This window comes from Pogona vitticeps, chromosome 6, assembly GCF_051106095.1.
Source record: "Pogona vitticeps strain Pit_001003342236 chromosome 6, PviZW2.1, whole genome shotgun sequence".
Taxonomy (NCBI): domain Eukaryota; kingdom Metazoa; phylum Chordata; class Lepidosauria; order Squamata; family Agamidae; genus Pogona; species Pogona vitticeps.
The window spans coordinates 48,428,294-48,447,437 of record NC_135788.1 but is presented as its reverse complement, the minus strand read 5'-3'; the positions used below and the strand labels follow the sequence as shown (position 1 = coordinate 48,447,437).

Sequence of the window (19,144 nt, the reverse complement as noted above, 5' to 3'; positions counted from 1 at the left end):
TGGATCTAATTCAGGGTAGCAGAGTGAAGACCAACGGTCTATTCTTATGCATCTAATGTATCCCTCCCCCGCCGGCCCGCCCCACTAAGCACAGTGTTTCATTGTCTAGTCTTTGGCAGGAAATTTGATTCATTCTTTAGGTCAGGTGGGTGGGGACTGTAAGACACTGCACAATGAACATCATTTGCCAGGAAGCTCCTGAAATCTGCTTAAAAAACAAGGAGTACACAGCTGGAATGTAAAGTTAGTTTTGTTTGAATCCAGGCCAATCCCTGTAGTGTGCTGCAGCCACAAGGCCCTTGCCTTCCAGGAACTCTCCAAATGTTTTGCTATCCTAGACTTCAGCTGCCTTTAATAGAGCTCTCAGTGGAAGCGAGCCTTTGAATGCCAACAAGGCCAATAAAATAGCCAAATGGTTGGGATGGCAGGTGGGAAACAGAGCTGGAATGTTTGCTAGTTTATTTTGAGCTGATTTCCAGAAAAGCAAGGGGAGATGCACATCCCTTGTTCTGCGCATAGACATCACAGGGCCTTCTCAGTGGCTGCTCCCATGATATGGAATTCTCTGTCGAAGGAAATGTGTTGCCCCCTCCCCTTGTTCTTTTACTGGAAGGCAAAGAACAGACTTTCAGCAACTGATAGGTGGTAGACAGCTTGTGTTTCTTTTTTTGAAAGTGGATTTTAAAAGACCTTTTAACTCAATTGTTGTTGTTGTTGTTTAGTCATTAAGTCGTGCTCGACTCTTCATGACCCCATGGACCAGAGCACATCAGGCCCTCCTGTCTTCCATTGCCTCCCAGAGTTGGGTCAAATTTGTGTTGGTAGCTTCCGTGACACTGTCCAACCATCTCATCCTCTGTCATCCCCTTCTCCTCTTGCCTTCACTCTTTCCGAACATCAGGGTCTTTTCCAAGGAGTCTTCTCTTCTCATGAGATGGCCAAAGTATTGGAGCATCAGCTTCCAGTGAGCACTCAGGGTTGATTTCTTTCAAAATGGATAGGTTTGTTCTCTTGCAGTCCAGGGGACTCTCAAGACTCTCCTCCAGCACCACAATTCAAAAGAATCAATTCTTTGGTGGCCAGCCTTCTTTATGGTCCAGCTCTCACTTCCATACATCACTACTGGAAAAAGCATACCTTTGACTATGTGGACCTTCGTTGGCAAGGTGATGTCTCTGCTTTTTAAGATGCTGTCCAAGTTTGTCATCGCTTTCCTCCCAAGAAGCAGGCATCTTTTTGATTTTGTGGCTGCTGTCACCATTTGCAGTGATCATGGAGCCCAAGAATGTAAAATTTGTCACTGCCTCCATATCTTCTCCTTCTATTTGCCAGGAGGTGATGGGACCAGTGGCCATGATCTTGGTTTTTTTTTAATGTTGGTCTTCAGACCACTTTTGGCACTCTCCTCTTTCACCCTCATTACTAGGTTCTTTAATTCCTCCTCACTTTCTGCCATCAGACTGGTAACACCTGCATATCTGAAGTTGTTGATATTTCTTCCGGCAATCTTAATTCTGGCTTAAGTCCTGCCTTTCGCATGATGTATTCTGCATATAAGTGAAATAAGCAGGGAGGCAATACACAGCCTTGTTTTACTCCTTTCCCAATTTTGAACCAATCAGTTGTTCCATATCCAGTTCTAACTGTTGCTTCCTGTCCACATATAGATTTCTCAAGAGATAGATAAGGTGGTCGGGCACTCCCATTTCTTTAAGAACTTGCCATAGTTTGTTGTGGTCCACACAGTCAAAGGGTTTTGCATAGTCAGTGAAGGAGAAGTAGATGTTTTTCTGGAACTCTCTGGCTTTCTCCATAATCCAGTGTATGTTAGCAATTTGGTCTCTAGTTCCTCTGCCCCTTCAAAATCCAGCTTGTACTTCTGGAGTTCTTGGTCCACATACTGCTGAAGCATAACCTTGAGGATAACCTTGCTAGGGTGTGAAATGAGTGCAATTGTACGGTAGCTGGAGCATTCTTTGGCACTGCCCTTCTTTGGGATTGGGATGTAGACTGATCTTTTCTGATCTTCTGGCCACTGTTGAGTTTTCCAAGTTTGCTGGCATATTGAGTGTAACAGTGTCATCTTTTAAGATTTTAAATAGTTTGACTGGAATGCCATAATCTCCTCTGGCCTTGTTGTTAGCCATGCTTTCTAAGGCCCACTTGACTTCACTCTCCAGGATGTCTGGCTCAAGGTCAGCAACCACACTATCTGGGTTGTCTGAGAAATCCAGATCTTTCTGGTATAATTCCTCTGTGTATTCTTGCCACCTCTTCTTGATGTCTTCTGCTTCTGTGAGGTCCCTGCCATTTTTGTCCTTTATCATGTCCATATTTGCACAAAATGTTCCCTTAATATCTCCAATTTTCCTGAACAGATCTCTGGTTTTTCCTTTTCTATTATTTTCCTCTATTTCTTTGCACTGCTCATTTAAGAAAGCCCTCTTGTCTCTCCTTGCTATTCTTTGGAAGTCAGCATTCGATTTTCTGTAACTGTCCCTATCTCCCTTGCATTTTGTTTCCCTTCTCTTCTCTGTTATTTGTAAGGCCTCGTTGGACAGCCACTTTGCTTTCATACATTTCCTTTTCTTTGGGATGGTTTTAGTTGGTGCCTCCTGTATAATATTATGAGCCTCCATCCATAGTTCTTCAGGCACTCTGTCCACCATATCTAGTTCCTAAAATCTGTTCTTCACTTCCACTGTGTATTCATAAGGATTTGGTTTAGATTATACCTGACTAGCCCAGTGGTTTTTCCTACTTTCTTCAGTTGAAGCTTGAGTTTTGCTATAAGAAGCTGATGATCACAATCAGCTCCAGTTCTTATTTTTGCTGACTGTATAGAGCTTCTCCATCTTTGGCTGCAGAGAACATAATCAATCTGATTTCAGTACTGCCCATCTGGTGATGTCCATGTGTAGAGTCGTCTCTTGTGTTGTTGGAAAAGAGTGTTTGTGATGACCAGATTGTTCTCTTGACAAAACTCTGTTAGCCTTTGCCCTGCTTCATTTTGAATTCCAAGACCAAACTGACCTGTTGTTCCTTTTATCTCTTGGCTTCCTACTTTAGCAGTCCAATCCCCTATAATGAGAAGAACATCTTTCTTTGGTGTCAGTTCTAGAAAGTGTTGTAGGTCTTCATAGAATTGGTCAGTTTCAACCTCTTCAGCATCCATGGTTGGTGCATAAACTTGGATTACTGTGATGTTGAAAGGTCTGCCTTGGATTCCTATTGAAATCATTCTATCATTTTTTAGATTGTATCCCAGTACAACTTTTCCCACTCTTTTGCTGGCTGTGAGGGCTACTTCATTTCTTCTATGGGATTCTGGCCCACAATAGTGGATATGGTAATTGCCTGAATTGAATTCGCCCATTCCCGTCCATTTTAGTTCACTGACGCCCAGGATGTCGATGTTTATTCTTGCCATCTCCTGTTTGACCACCTCCATCTTACCAAGGTTCATAGATCTTACATTCCAGGTTCCTATGCAGTATTTTTCTTTGCAGCATCTAACTTTCCTTTCACTTCCAGGCGTGTCCGCAGCTGAGCGTCCTTTCGGCTTTGGCCCAACCACTTCATTAGCATTGGAGCTACTTGTCCTTGTCGTCCGCTCTTCCTCAGTAGCATGTTGGACGCCTTCTGACCTGAGAGGCTCATCTTCCAGTGTCATTTCTTTTAGCCTTTTGTATCTGTCCATGGAGTTTTCTTAGCAAAGATATTGGAGTGGCTTGTCAGTTCCTGCTCCAGGTGGATCACGTTTAGTCAGAACTCTCCACTATGATCTGTCCATCTTGGGTGTCCCTGCACGGCATAGCCCATAGCTGCTCTGAATTACTCAAGCCCCTTTGCCAAGACAAGGCAGCAATCCATGAAGGAGAACTTTATTGTAGGGGACAACAAATGACACTCATTGTTATCCCATAGAAGTCAGTGAATGTATTCACTTTGTCATCACATTTCCTGTTGTACGTTTTGTTTCTTCACTAATCAGCAATTCTTCCCCATGCTCCCCTTTGAACCAGAAGCAGAAATGCAGATGCAAGGCTGGAAAACCTGAGGGCAAAAGAAGAAAGGGATAGGCCTCTCATGATCGGCACACTCTCCTACATTCTGAGACGATATCGAAATGTTTCTAAAAGACTGAGAAATGAGTTACTTTGGATATTAGCCAAGGTTTTCTTCAGCACAAAAAGTCACTGCTTCTTCATGGAGTTTCTCTGATGTTCACTGGGACAAGATATGGACTGCTGAGATGATAAAAGAATTGCTGGTATGTCTTGTCTGTGGCGCTGTGGGCTAAACCGCAGAAGCGTGTGCTGCAGGGTCAGAAGACCAGCAGTCGTAAGATTGAATCCACACGACGGAGTGAGTTCCCGTCGCTTTGTCCCAGTTCCTCGCCAACCTAGCAGTTCGAAAGCATGCAAATGTGAGTAGATAAATAGGTACCGCCTCGATGGGAAGGTAAGACGGTGTTCCTTAGTCACACTGGGCACATGACAACGGAAACTGTCTTTGGACAAGCGCTGGCTCTATGGCTTGAAAAACAGGATGAGCACCGCTCCCTAGAGTTGGACACGACTGGACTAAAAATGTCAAGGGGAACCTTTACCTTTTCCTTTTTACCTGCGTATATTTCCCAGGGGGAAGCTTGATAAAAGCACTCTTTTCTTCATCTCCCTGTCTTTATATTGTAATTGTTTAATTGTATTTTAGTGCAGTAATTTTGCTTGTTTTTAGTTGCACCTAATTTATCTGTTTTTACCTCATCTGTTTTCAGTTTGTTGAGATCCATTCCCTGGAGAACAGTGGGATATAAATCAAGGAAGGAAGCAACAAATCTGTCATAATTTTGTTCACACCTCATATGGTCAGCCGAATGTTGAGAGGCCTGGGTGTCCCAACAGAGCTGCCAGCATTGATGCCTCTTCTGCTGATGCCTTCATCGATTTTTTGCTTGGCACTACCACTCAATTCCCAGCCTTTTGCTGCTGCTCTTACCAGTCACTTCCCCCCTCCCCAGAATCTGCTTACCTAGCAGGAAAAACTATTAGATATCAACAAAGTTGCTGCTCAGATCAGCAGTGGGTAGCTGCCATCTTGTTGATGATGCTTTGTGCATCAAACCACTCGTGATTTATGAGGATAGATGAATTAAGTGACCACAAATTATGCAGTCGAGTTTCCCACATTTGGGGAAATTGCGGGGGTCAGCACTCCCGGAGTGCAATGGATGAGCCTCCCCCTGGGAAAGCCACCTTTGTGATCATGGTATCTCCCCTGCCAGGTATTTGCTTCTTGGCCTCTCTAAGGCTAAGATCAAGGGTAGTAAGTGAGTTCCAGAAGGTCCTGGCTTTAACCAACCTGCCAAGGTCTTGCAAAATTAAAGCTGTGAGTTCCTTTATTGAATCAAACCATTTAATGTTCAGTCTTCCTCTTTTCTAGTTGCCTTCCACTTCCCCATCATCATTGTCTTTTCCAGTAGTATTATCTACCTATAGTATGATAGCCTTTGTTTAGTCATTTTTGCTTCTAGAGAGCTTTCAAGCTTGATTTGTTTTAAAACCATTGTCTATCTGACACGCCACAATATCTGTGAAGCCTCCTTTGATACTGCATTTCAAGTGAGCTGATTTCTTTTAAAATTCAGTCCAGCTTTCTTCACTGTCCAGCTTTTGTATCCTTACATCATCATTTAAAATACTGTAATATGGATGATCTTGGTCTTCAGTGACATGTTTGCATTTCGTTTCCTAGCTGGTCAGCAGTTCCTCCCCTTCCTCCCCTTTGAACCAGAAGCACAAATGCAGATGAAAGGCTGGGAAATTGGATGGCAGCGGAATCAAGAGACAAGCGTATCCTTGCTTTTGGGGGACAGGCCATTTCTCACTCCTTCATAGCTCTATTTCGAAGTCTCAGTCATTTGATTTGTTTGCTGCAATCTCCATTGGGATAGATAATTACATCAAAGTAGAGGGAATGTTTCACAAGTACAATTTCTTCATTATTGACATTAAACATTATATTCTTCTGTGATCACTGTTTTTAACCTTAATGTTCATTTGTAGTCCTTATTTTACATTTTCTTCTTTAACTTTCCTCAGTACCAATTTCAGATCTTTGCTACTTTCTTCCAGTAACGTGGTGTTCGCTGCATTTCCTAGCTGTTTCTTTCTCCCATTTACACTGCTCCTTTTTCTGAATCTAATCCATCTTTTTGTATGGTATGCTCTGCATAAAGATTAAACAGATAAAATGCACCCTTATCTGGCAACTTTGCCAGTGGGACAAAGTTGTTTCTGTTTCTCCATATTCTTTCTTGTCCAGAATATAGATTATGCATCAGGAGAACCATCAAATGTTGCAGCATACCTTCCCCCCCCCCCCCAATGAGTCATGGCTTTTCATGATCTACACAATCAAAGGCTTTGCTGTTACATGTAATGAAATTCTTTGGTCCTCACTAGAAGTCACTGTACATGTGCAGTATGATCTCTACTGCCTCTTCCTTTTCTGCATCTAGCTTGACCTGGCATTTTTTGCTCCATATATACAAGATATTTTCATTGAAAAATCTTGAAATCACATTGTTTACATGGGAAATTAATGCAGTGGTCCTACAGTCACTGCAATCTTTGATGCTCAAAGACTTTAGGACTTTTATCTTCAATTTTCTAAATGCATTGCTTTGTGGCTGGTGTCAGATTTTGAGGAATCAAGGATGTTGGCTACCAACCATGGTTAGGAACTATAAGGTGGCTGGATGAGTAGGTGCGGGATGGAAAGAAGCAGTGGTTCAGCATGTGGAATTCAAAGACAGTGAAGGAGTTAGTGGGTTTAGGTTGGTGCTGTATTAGCAGGGGCAGATTAAAGTGCATATTGGCCTTAAGTAATGCCAAGTTTAAAAGGCCATATAATACTTCCAAAAAGTATATTAATCTATCATTTTGTTTTAAACATTTATTTTAGTCAGTTTTAGCAATATTTCTTTTGAGGTTCCCTAGAATGTGAGATGCTAAACTGCAGTTTTATTCATGAGAGCCATCAAACCTGGTCCTCATATGCTTCTTACCCATTTTTTAAACTTGTGTGTCTTAGCTGAATGGACTTTCTGTCTGAATGCTTTTTGCTGTGTTGTTGAACTGAAGTGCTCAAAAGTAAGCAGATAGCAAAAAATCTTAATTTCTCACTCATATATGTTGCTAACATCTGAATTGCAATAACTAATGAGGACAGAGATGTTAGTCATGGTAGACAGCTTTACAAAAAGGTTGGCCAGATATATAGCAGCTGTGAAAAAGGACAAATTCCATACTAGGGATGATTTTAAAAAAGGGATTGAAATTAACTTTCCATTACTGTGGGGCTATTACACAATTCTGTCATGTGGCTACACTTCAAATATGGTGCAGGTTTTGGTTACCGTATCCCATATGTCAAAAAGGATATTGCAGAGCTGGAAAAGGTATGATTTTTCTGTATAGACTGTAAGAAATCTTTATCTGTTTGTAGCTATAACAAATCTTTTACTAACGATGGCAACTTCTCTTAAGTATCCTGTATGAAGTGTTCCTTTGCATTTTGACAGCTTCACCTCTGGCCTAGCCTTGGCCCTCCCTTGAGTTCTTAACCCAACTCACTTTGCTTTGGCCCCAAATACTGCTGGCATGCTTCCCTCTGTGACTCTTTTCATATTGGAATTCACCAGTCAGATCAAACAATGTTCCCTAGATTTGCTATAAGAGATCATAACATCTTCCAACACTAAAAGATTTGCCCAAAGGAAGCCATCTACACTGTTTCATTCAGGAGGCATTGACAGCCAAGCACTTGCAAGAGCCACTGTGAGAAGGAGACTCCTTTCCTACAGTTTCATGTTTCCATCTGAGCCTTCAAGGAAAATACAGTATGGACTTTGCTGCTGCTCTCTTAACAAGAATATACAAGGGTGTTATGTTAGGCAAGGATTGTATTTGTTGAGCACACTCTCAGCTCCCACTGCTACATAACCACATGCAAATATCCTGACCCCAAATTAGTGGTCAGAAGATAGGGATCTTGTTGTCCCTAAGTTGGAATGCCATGGGGTGGGATGGGGAAATCTGTTGAGGCCTCATGCGTGACCTTTAGCTATAGCTATCTAAAACACCCAATAATATGCATGCATGGTTGTTCTGGATTTTTCGGGCTCTTTGGCCATGTTCTGAAGGTTGTTCTTCCTAATGTTTCGCCAGTCTCTGTGGCCGGCATCTTCAGAGGACAGCAACCTGTGTTCTGGTGTAGTTGGCTTGGCACTCCAAAGCCAACTACACCAGAGCACAGAGTACTGTCCTCTGAAGATGCTGGCCCCAGAGACTGGCGAAACGTTAGGAAGAGCAACCTTCAGAACATGGCCAAAGAGCCTGAAAAATCCAGAACAACCATTAGATCCCGGCCGTGAAAGCCTTCGTGGAAATATGCATGCACTTTCATGTTTTCTGAAGGTTTGTTGAATTTTAAAAGATGAAGCATTGTTAATGTGTTCATCAGAAGGCACTCAGATCAGCAAGTGGAATTGTGCCTCCTTGTGCTTGTTGGTCCCAGCTCTTGTGGGACCTCCTCCTCTTGCCTGCATTGCCTAGTTTGCACCTAATAGTCAACATTTAAGAGTTACTGAATCTGTACATTCAAAGTGTTCTTAATGGCACAGTCTATTCATATACAGTTCACATGTCCTTGGGATCTTGTAGACCTGACACCAAATATATGTAGCACGGGGCCAGCAGCTGCACTAACACATCTCTCTCCCTATCTATGCACATCAAGATGCACGTATTACAAGTGTAAATTGTGAACCAAGACATCAGTATGTGTTTTCATTGCTCGTTGAAGACAGAAAGGAATACATTAAAAGTACTGTGTTTTCTCTGTGTTTATGTAACAAGATGAAACCCAAATTCTGTTTCTTTGTGTCCCTGGCTGATTCCCTAATTCTCTCTAGTTTTTATTCAATAAAATAATCACCAAGTTAATGGTAATGGAGATGCCTTGTTACCAAAATTGAGTTCAGATTCCTGAGTGGGTTGACCAAAATCCCAACTAAGAGAGAATCCAAACTGACACCTACAAGGTCTTTTGAAAGATTTATTCTGCAAAATAGGAGACCCACAGAGCTTGCACTCAGAGAAACAATGTGTCTCCAGAAAAACAGGCAAAAAAGGCCCAGTTTTATATTCTAGTTTCCTCTCCACTCTTGGTAAAGAGCCTTGTGGCGCAGTGGTTAAACCGCTGTACTGCAGCCAAAACTGTGCTCACAACCTGGGGTTCAATCCCAGGTAGCCGACTCAAGGTTGACTCAGCCTTCTATCCTTCCGAGGTCGGTAAAATGAGTACCCAGCTCACTGGGGGGAGGGGCAAGTAGCCTGCATCATTCACTTTTAAACCGCCCAGAGAGTGCTTGAAGTGCTATGGGGTGGTATATAAGCAGCACACTTTGCTTTGCTTTGCTTTGATCACATTTTGGTGTGAAGTTCCCAGCATAGAAATCTCCCAGTTTCAGTTATCTTCCCAGAACACATCCTGAGCATGTTACAAAGAGAGGGGTCTGCCGGTTCCTTTCTACATATGATAAGACCAAGGAAGTTGTATGTTTGTGCTAGAGATGGGCACAAGCCACTGGTTGTGCATTTTGTGCCAATTTGTTTATTGGCTGAACAGGTGTTCAGTGGTTCAAAGCCCCGCCTCCAGCGGGCGATCACCACAAGGCAGTGCCTGAAGGAGGTGGGGCAGGGAAGCCAAGCCACTGCCTTCCAGGTAGGTGCTTGCTGGAGGAGGCGGGGCTTTGAAGTGCCAAACACCTGTCTGGCCAATAAATAAACTCCCATGGACCACTAAACCAGAGGTTTGTGCCCATCTGTAGTTTGTGCTTATTTATCACACTTTCGTGATTAAAAAAGCTGGAGGCCAAATGCTGGTTGGCCCTTTTAGTATTCCTACATGCTTAGATCATATAGCCTCTTTGACCCCTGAACTATTCTTAAAGCAGTGTACTTTGCACTGCTACACCCCCGATTTGCACTGCTATACAGAATATTGCTATAAAGGATACAGTGACACAGAGATACAGAATTTTTAACAACCTCTGTGGGAGAATGGAGGGCAGAATTTTTCTTCAGCCTAAAACATTGCTTTTTTTACATGATTATGGCTGTAAGAAACAGAAAAATAGTCAGTGGGAAGGTGGGTGGGGATAGAAACTGTGCCAGAACATATTTTGAGAACAGGAGTACTGGTGTCAATGACCCCTAATTTCCTTGCACTGTAAAGTGAAGGAGGTGATAATGATTTTGGGTTCTGCAGAAGGACCACATGGCTTTTCTTTTTTCTAGAGGTGATAATGAGGCTTTCACCTTTCTGCATTGCTTTTGACATATAAGCATAGAGAAAGTCAGAGGATAGGGAAAATAATCAAGCATCAATAATCTTTTAGAGCCACAATTTCGATGGCAATGTGTCAAGGCCAGATGGCTTGCTTTTCTTAATGAAAAGCTGAAAGTATTGGGTTGAAGACTTCTTATTAAAATTTGGTGGGTTTTACTAATTGATGCCTTGCAATCAGACATAAACAGAAATAAATAGAGGTTACCTCTAGGTTTACATGGGTGATGCTTGATTTAATTAATCGTTACTTGGTTCTGGGTTTCTGCACTAATAATGGAGTTTCTAACCGCAGTTAGGTCCTGTGAGAATTGCCTTTGCAGAGAGAAAACTTTTGCTTAACTTCCTGCTGAATAAAATAAACTCTCTTAAGTGGATGCAACTGCATGTGAAGGTGTTCATCCAGCCTTTTGCAACTTGGTGTCCTTAGGATGTATTAGACTACAGCTTCTGTTGGCCACATATAGCAGAACCTTGCTGGCTAGGGTTGATGGGACTTGTAATCCAGTAACATGGGAAGGAGCACATATCTCCCACCTTTGCTCTAACACAGGGGTCTCAAACATGTGGCCCGGGGGCCATTTGCGGCCTGCCAGATGATAGTTTGTGGGCCCCGCCTTGCCTGCCCCCCCTGAAGTGCCCACGCGTCCTCTGCTGTCAAGAGTCAAAAAAAGCCTCGTCTCGCTCACCGGTTCTCTCCCAAGACAGCGCCTCTTGCACCCTCCACCCAGAACTGCAGCCTGCCAGCCAGCCAGCCTGTCTGCCAGCTGGCAGGCTGCAGTTCCGGATGGAGGGTGCAAGAGGCACTGTCTTGGGGGAGAGCCGGCAAGCGAGGTGCACTGTCGGCCCTTTTCCCCGGGCACCCGAGCCGCCACCGAGCGATGTCTGAGAGTGGAGCTCGCTCCCAGCCCGTCCTCGAAGAGCGTCTCCAACAGCGTCGCCAACAGCAGCTGCCGCCACCGTCACCTCTTCCAGGGAAGCGCCTCTCTGGCTCTCTTGGCACCCCCAGCACCAGCCTGGCCAGCGGCCGATTCAGCACCCAGCGGTGCTTCCTCCTCCTCCTTGGAACCTCAGTCGGGTTAAGGAAACTCCTGGGCGGCTTCCTTGGGCTCTTGCTCCGCTTGGCGGAAAATCTGATGCGGCCCATCCTCACCCAGACTCTGCCTCCAGCGGCCCCCAGGTAAATTGAGTTTGAGACCCCTGCTCTAACAGCTTTTCTGTCCTATCTTTTAAGAAGGTGTAGCAGAATACTTTCAAAGTCTCGACGGATACATACGTAGTTTATAGCAGGGTGAATTGGGGACAGATCCCATGGACAGTGTATGTAGAGAGGGAAGAGTGCAATTTTCCTAGTCCTGCCCCTTGTTACTATGGGGTGGGTGGGAAACAGACTCAATTGCAAGTTGTATGTGCTTGAGGATATACACAACATTACACTCAAACTTGCCACATTTGAACATATACAATAATTCAACATCTTACCTGCATGCTATACATTAACTTTGCAATCCAGTTACCAGTTCCATTACGTACCTCAACACTTCAATTGTCTATACAGGTGCATACTTAATAACATACCATAACACTCAAAATACTTACATATAATTTCTTTTGAATACACAGCATATAACATTAACAATGTGTACATGGACATTTTATTGCTTTCACCATTATACTAGAGTCCTTTTGTTTCTTATTTAGTCTTCAGGCCTTCTTGAGAGGGCATCTGCAGCACCATTTTGAGTCCCTTTAATTACGCGTACCTCGAAATCAAAGTCCTGAAGAATCAAGGACCATCTCATCAGTTTGCTGTTGTTGGCTTTTATGGTCCTTAACCATAATAATGGGGAATGGTCAGTACACAGGACAAAATGTCTCCCCCATATATATGGCTTGAGTTTCTGAAGAGCGTACACTATTGCAAGACATTCTTTTTCAATGGTAGAAAGATGTCTTTCGCCCACCTGCAGCTTTCTGCTCAGGTACGCCACGGGATGAAGTTCTCCACTGTCGTCCTTCTGGCTCAGCACGGCTCCTAACCCGGTGTTGGATGCATCGGTGAAGATGGTGAACTCGCGCTGGAAATCTGGAGCTCTTAAGACTAGATTGGTCATCAAGGCCTCCTTCAGCTTCGCGAAAGCCTCCTCGCAGCTGCTGGTCCACTGGATACTATCTGCACTCTTCTTGCGTGTTAAGTCAGATAAAGGGGCGGCTATTTCACTAAATCTGGGTATAAACCGTCTGTAATAGTCAACTAACCCTAGAAAAGATCTGATCTTTTTCTTGGTGTTGGGTCTAGGCCAGTTGCTAATAGCTTCAATTTTGGCTTCTAGGGGTTTGATTCTACCTCCCCCTACTATATGGCCTAAATATTTCAGTTCGGGGCTACCCAGCTGGCATTTGCTAGCTTTCACTGTTAGCCCAGCTGCTTTCACTCTCTGCAGCACTCTCTCCAGGTGATACAGGTGATCTTTCCAGCAATGACTAAGGATCCCTATATCATCAATGTAAGCCACTGTGAAGTCGCTAAGCCCTTGCAGGGTTTTGTCCATGAGTCTCTGAAATGTTGCTGGTGAGTTTCTCAATCCAAAACTCAGGACGTGGAACTCATATAAACCAAAAGGGCTACAGAAGGCTGTCTTATCCTGATCTTTGGGGTCTATTCTCACTTGCCAAAACCCTTTCGTTAGATCTAGGCAGGATATGTATTGACATCCCCCTATGGTCTCTATTAGGTTGTCTAATCTGGGCATCGGATATGCATCCGGCTTGGTTACATGGTTCAGCTTCCTATAGTCCACACAAACTTGAATGCTGCCATCCGGCTTGTCTACCAACACTATAGGAGCAGCCCATGGACTGGATGAAGGAACAATGATGTTTTCCTTCAGCATTTTGTCCAGCTCCTTGCGCGCCTTATTGACATATGGCCCAGTAACTCTATAAGGAGTGACTGCTTGTGGGGGTGCATCCCCTGTATCAATCTTGTGCACCACTCCCTTGGCTAACCCTGGTTTGCTGGAGAAGACCTGTTGGTATTTCATTACCAAGGCCCTCACTTCGTTTTGTTGCTCAGGGGAAAGTAAAGGACTAACTCTGACTTCTTCAGGGTTATATTTTGCTTTCCCCCTCCCTTCCCAATATGGTAAGTCATGTTTTTCATTGTCTGCTTCACAAGTCACATGTTTAATTCCACACAGTTGCTACAATCTTTGCATGAGCTTTGATGTAAAAGATGATCCTAAGTCAGTAACTATTTCAGACGCGAACCCCATACGGCTCATATAACTAGGCAAGGCATCAGCCACAGTATGAGTCTCAATATTCCTCAGAGGAATGGCCTCAGGGTACCGTGTGGTGTAATCAATAATGGTTAAAATAAATCGGTTCCCCCTTTGGGTGGGTCTGGGCAATGGTCTTATAATATTCAGACCAATGCGTTGGAACGGGGTAGGAATAATTGGTAAAGGGCATAGCTTTGCTTTAGTCTTATCGTTGCTATTCCCCTGCCTTTGACACACATCACACCTTTGACAGAAATCTTTTATTTGCTTCCCCATCTCAAGCCAGTAAAAATTCTGTGATATTCTTTGTTTAGTTTTGTTAATGCCTAAATGAGCAGAAAACACGTCTGAGTGTCCCCTTTCTATCATTTTCTGACGATATTTTAAAGGAACCACTAACTGCTTCTGAAGATTTTCCCCTCCCTTCCTGGAATTCACTAAGAACTCCCTGTATGGTCCTTCTCTATAAGGAACCTTTCAGGTCTTTCAGGGGTTAATGGTTCTTCAGTAATGTTCTCAAAGCAGCGTTCCAGCATGGAATCTGCCTTTTGTTCCTGAGTAAATGTATTGTTTTGGGGATTGCTAAGCTATATTAATTCAGCTGGGCCACTATTGTCTGTCATTATCTCCACAGGAATTTCATATTTTTCCTCAGCTGTCCTTTCATTTTCCTTTTGGGAATGAGTCAGTACTAAAACTCTTCACATGCTCAGAGAGGTCAATCCCAATCAAAACCGCCGCTGGCAATTGCACAATTACACCAGCCCTCCATTTTCCTTCCCACCCTTGATATCTGATGGGTATTTCAGTGACTGGCAGAATAACAGCTGCTTCTCCAATCCCTTTAACAGTCATGTTTTCCCCTTTCAAAATGTATTCCTGAGGGACAATATCAGGATGACATAAGGTTACTTGAGAGCATGAGTCCTTCAGAGCCATATATTTATTGTTATTAACATAAATACTGTCACCAGAAGTTTTAAACAGCTCTTGGTTTGTTTTAATCAGGTAACAATGCTAAATTTCTGCCACAGGAAGATCTGGTTCTCCGTTCTCAGCTTGTGTAGGTAGCTCAGCCTGGGTTGCCATGGCGCCCAACTCCTCCCTCTGAGTGTTAACTTGGTCTTGCTGTAAACAGTATACAGCTTTAGGCTTAGGCAAATTTGCCTTTTGTGTCCCAACTTCTCTGTTTTTACCACACTGAGTTGAAATGTGGCCCTTTTCCCCACAACGAAAGCAAGTTCTAAAGTTCATTTGATCATTACCAGAGCTCTTAACTCCTTTTCCTTCCAAATTCTGGTTTCTGATCTGGTTATGATCTGAGGGCTTGCCTACAAAATGGCCCCCAACCTCTGTTGGTTCTTAAACTGCCCTCTGGGATTTTTATTTGTGTCCTCCCAAGCTTTCCTCACAACTTTTCCCTCAGAAAAGCTTGGTTTTCTAATATGGGAAATAAAATTAGTGGCCTGTCCTGCCTCTTGCAGATTTCTGGGTTTCTTGTCCCTTACTAGATACCTCAGTTCTCCAGGTAGGAGTGAATAAAACTGCTCAAGTCCAATGATGTTTTTAATATCCTGTACTGTCTCAACTCCCTCCTGTTGGAGCCATTTGTCCAGATATCTGGTCAAGTTTGCCTCTAACTGAGAGTAAGACTCTTCAGGTTTCTTTGTCAGAGCCCTGAACTTCTGTCTCAAATGCTCAGCATTGATGCCATATCGAGCAAAAACTAACTTTTTATACTCACCAAAATCTTTTATTAATTCCACTGGCATCTCTGCATAAATATCCGCTAGGCCTCCACTAATTTGAGACCTCATCACCATCATGTGTTCAGATCCCCTTACATCAAAATCCTCACATGCTCGCTCAAACATAATCATAAATGATTCAGGGTCATCCTCCTTTCTAAATACTGGGAATCTTTTAAGGTCGGCCTTGGACAGATGTCTCTCCTCAGAATTAGACCGGCCATCGTTGTTGTTGTTGTTATTAGCTTGAGCTGCCAGCTCTAGCCTCCTAATTTCAAATGCCATTCTCTCCTTTTCTAGTTCTAAATTCTGCTGTCTCTCCTCAGCTTTGGCCTTCATTTCTAGCTCCATTTGTTTCAACCTGAATTCGTGTGCTCGAGCTTGCTCCAATTTCCACTTTCTGAATCTATATAGTCCCTTGAGGTCTCCATTTCTTGATCTGAGGTAATTTCTTCCTCAGATTCCCCATTTTCTTTATCTGAACCAACTGCCATCTCAATAGACACTTTTTCAGCTTTCTTTCCTCTTGTGGAAGGCATGTTTCTTTACTCAGGCTTCTTATTCAATTTTCAAGCCCCAAATTTAAAAAGTATACTTTTTCCTTCAGTGAGAGTCTTGTGTTATAAAGTTGCTTCCCCAGCACTCATCCACTGGTAAGCTACTGTGTCTAGGCCCCTGTCTTCCAGCCAGGCCTTTCACCAAAGATAGAGTTTCTCTCCCTGCCTCAGGCACCAAATAACCCTAAATAACAGCTTCAACCTTTCCCAGTTTTAGCTGACTTGAGCCCCCTCAGCTTATCTGCCCTTGGTCTTCACTTTGTCCCCTCAGAACTCTATCCTTTGAGCTCAGGACAAACTAGCCAACAGGTCACAGATTCTGCTTGGGGTAAACTCATTCCAGAAATGGTTTCCACGGAGCCTGTCCCTATCTTAGCCCCCCAATCTGAGTTTCAGAGCCTTCCCACTAGGCCTTTTCCCCTTGAAAAAGCCCTAGGAAGTGACCCACTCTTCCACTCAGATTCCCTGACTAAAGATCTTTTCCTGCTCTGGGCACCTTTCTACTCCAAGGCATTACTGGATCAAGTGCGTATCCCATACGCTGGACACCAGTTTATGTAGCGAGCGCGCTGAAGCCTCTATCTCAGGCCTCCAGGAGGTGCTCACTCTTCTTCCTTAGTTGATGCCACCAGGTATTACTGTTTGTAAGACATCCTTTGTACTAATCAATCTCTCTCACTCACTGAACTCACTGACACACAGAACCCTACTCTCACTGACTTCCTGGCTCACTGACTCTCAGACTCACATCTCACACAAAAACTCACTCTCATACTCCATACACACACCCCTTTATATCCCAGCCCCTCCCCCTTTAGCACCACCTTCTGTTCACTCATTGGCTCCTTTTCCACTGCTCAGCTGTGACGGACAGGTGAGGGCAGGGCTGAACGCTACAGTCATAGGACTGGAATAAGTTATGGTTGATGGGGAGTGAAAGTATAACTTTCCTCTCTGCCCACATGATGTAGCTATGTCACCTGTAGCATCACTGGATTGTCATATGAGTTAGGCCTTGAATGGACTTCACACACACCTACCTTCAAATATTATGTCTACAGAGATTTGTGGTGTCACTAGTAGGATAAACTTGCCAGATGGAAAGAGGCATTCTTGTTCCCTACTACTTGAAGTGGAGCAGATTCATATTATCCAGTTCAGCTTATGCTGACGTACAAGGGATTCGTAGCATTTATTTCTTGTTTCTGTATGTGAATGGCATCTCTGGTAAACGAAATCTCCTTTTTCTGGTTCCCCAGGCCCAGAGAACATGGCATAGAATGAGACTGAACAGATCCCCTCTAGCTGGATGCTGCCTCTTGCTCACCTTATCTGCCATCGCTCTCACTAGCTTCTCTCCAGCATCCCTGAGTGAAAGCATGGAGTCCAGTTTCCATTTTCTGCCAAGGGATGACTCACATGGGAAAACTGTCCATTTTCAGCATATCTGGACAAATTCCATTGCCCGGCAGGCATGGCATGTCAACTACAGAAGAAGTATCAACCCTCAGAAGAGTCAAGTCACCCCAAGCCCTGGTCCTGCCTGCAGGCAAGAGATCAAGCAAAGTAGCCCAGGTGAGCAGCATCTCAGGGACTTACAAGGTAGGAGAAAGTCCAATGGAGAGATGAGAAAACTCAACATTGCACGAGGAAGTGTTGAACGCAGTGGAAGATTCCAGCACAAAGACTATCTTTCCAGGATTAATTACAAAAAGAAAAAGAGATTTCATGCTTTTACTCAAAAGAATACTGGGAAAGTCCTGAGCCTTTCCTGGCACCCACCTGAGAGAGGGGTAGATGGGAAACCACAGAGGCACTTGGTCCCCTTCTCTCCTCTTTTACAAGATAGGAAGCTTGACACTCTTTTATTTCTTCGAAACACTTTTACAAACCAGCTTACTGTGCCACAAGAGCAACGTAAACCAGATCTGCAGGTAGCGGGCATAGAACGCCAAGCCTCAATCAAAGCTATTATGGTGGACAAGCAGTCCTTCTGGAGGAGAACAGGCACTTGGAGACAGAAGGAGAACCTTCATTCTCAGGATCCACAGAGAACTCACTTGGGGGCCAGGAATGCAGAGGGGCTGCAGAACTCAGGATGGTGCAGAGAGCTGAAAGACAGTGGCCATCCTGGAAAACTGGACGGTCGACAGAAGTTTGGTGAGGTGAACCCTCCATGGTTTACTCTGGATGATATACAGAAGATGAAGTTTCTGGCCAACAGTGCAGTGGTAGATAAGGACAGAATCCCTGCTCATGGGCAGATACTCAGAGTTGCTCTTTCCTCCAAGCAGGGTGTCCATTCCTATGACTCCCAAAGTCTCTGCTTGGAGGGGCTGTGTGGTTTAATCAAAAGGCCCACTGATCTCTATGAGGTTCTGGCTTTCCATTTGGATAGGGTGCTGGGGCTGTATCGTAGTCTACCTGTGGTGGCTAGGAAATTCAGCAGCCACCTGCTACCCTACAAATACACCAATGGTGCCATTCGGCCCATTGTGTGGTGGGCACCTGATATTCAACATCTGAATGATTCAAATAATGACCAGAACTCCTTTGCTCTAGGATGGCAACAGTATCAGGAGTTATTGAAGCAACGGTGTGGCATGGAAGATTCTGGAACACCTCTTGGGAAAGCTCCTTGTTTGACTATCCTCCATTCAGAATGGGCCAAACTCGCACTTTTTGATTTTCTCCTACAGGTAGACCTGGTGGTAGAGCAGTGGGGTTTTTTTCTCTGTCATTTCCTAATAGGGCAGCAGCTGAGCCACAATAAAACATAGAATTGTGCAATTTATGACAAAAATGTGACTCTTGGTGAGTACAAAGGATGTCTTACTAAGCTCAAATTAAGATACAGAAGCATGCCTAAAAGTTTTCAACAATATGAACTACTGTATTTTATAACTATTTGGGCTGTATCTATACATGGTGCCACAGGCTTTATAGATTCAACCTCCATTTATACACACAATGACCTGACTGGTGAGTAATTAGCAATGTGACACTATTGCAGTTTAATGCATTAACATAGTTTAATGATTCACTTCATAAAAATGACTCCAAATAATATTCCTATATAAACTTGTATGACATTGTCCTCCCCACACCTGGTGTCTGGGTCTGCTTGTACCCTCTTCCC

General features: G+C 43.8%; 1 protein-coding gene and 1 pseudogene across 1 annotated transcript in view; one reads left to right on the top strand and one right to left on the bottom strand.

The window, feature by feature from the left end:
* Positions 1–19,144, top strand: part of GASK1A (golgi associated kinase 1A) — a 52,426-nt gene that overhangs the window by 16,436 nt on the left and 16,846 nt on the right. Inside the window, exon 2 of the mRNA XM_020799470.3 lies at positions 17,265–18,704. Coding sequence (XP_020655129.3) covers positions 17,265–18,704 — 1,440 coding nt within the window. The remainder of the gene's footprint in view (positions 1–17,264; positions 18,705–19,144) is intronic.
* Positions 5,154–5,295, bottom strand: LOC140701496 (U1 spliceosomal RNA; annotated as a pseudogene).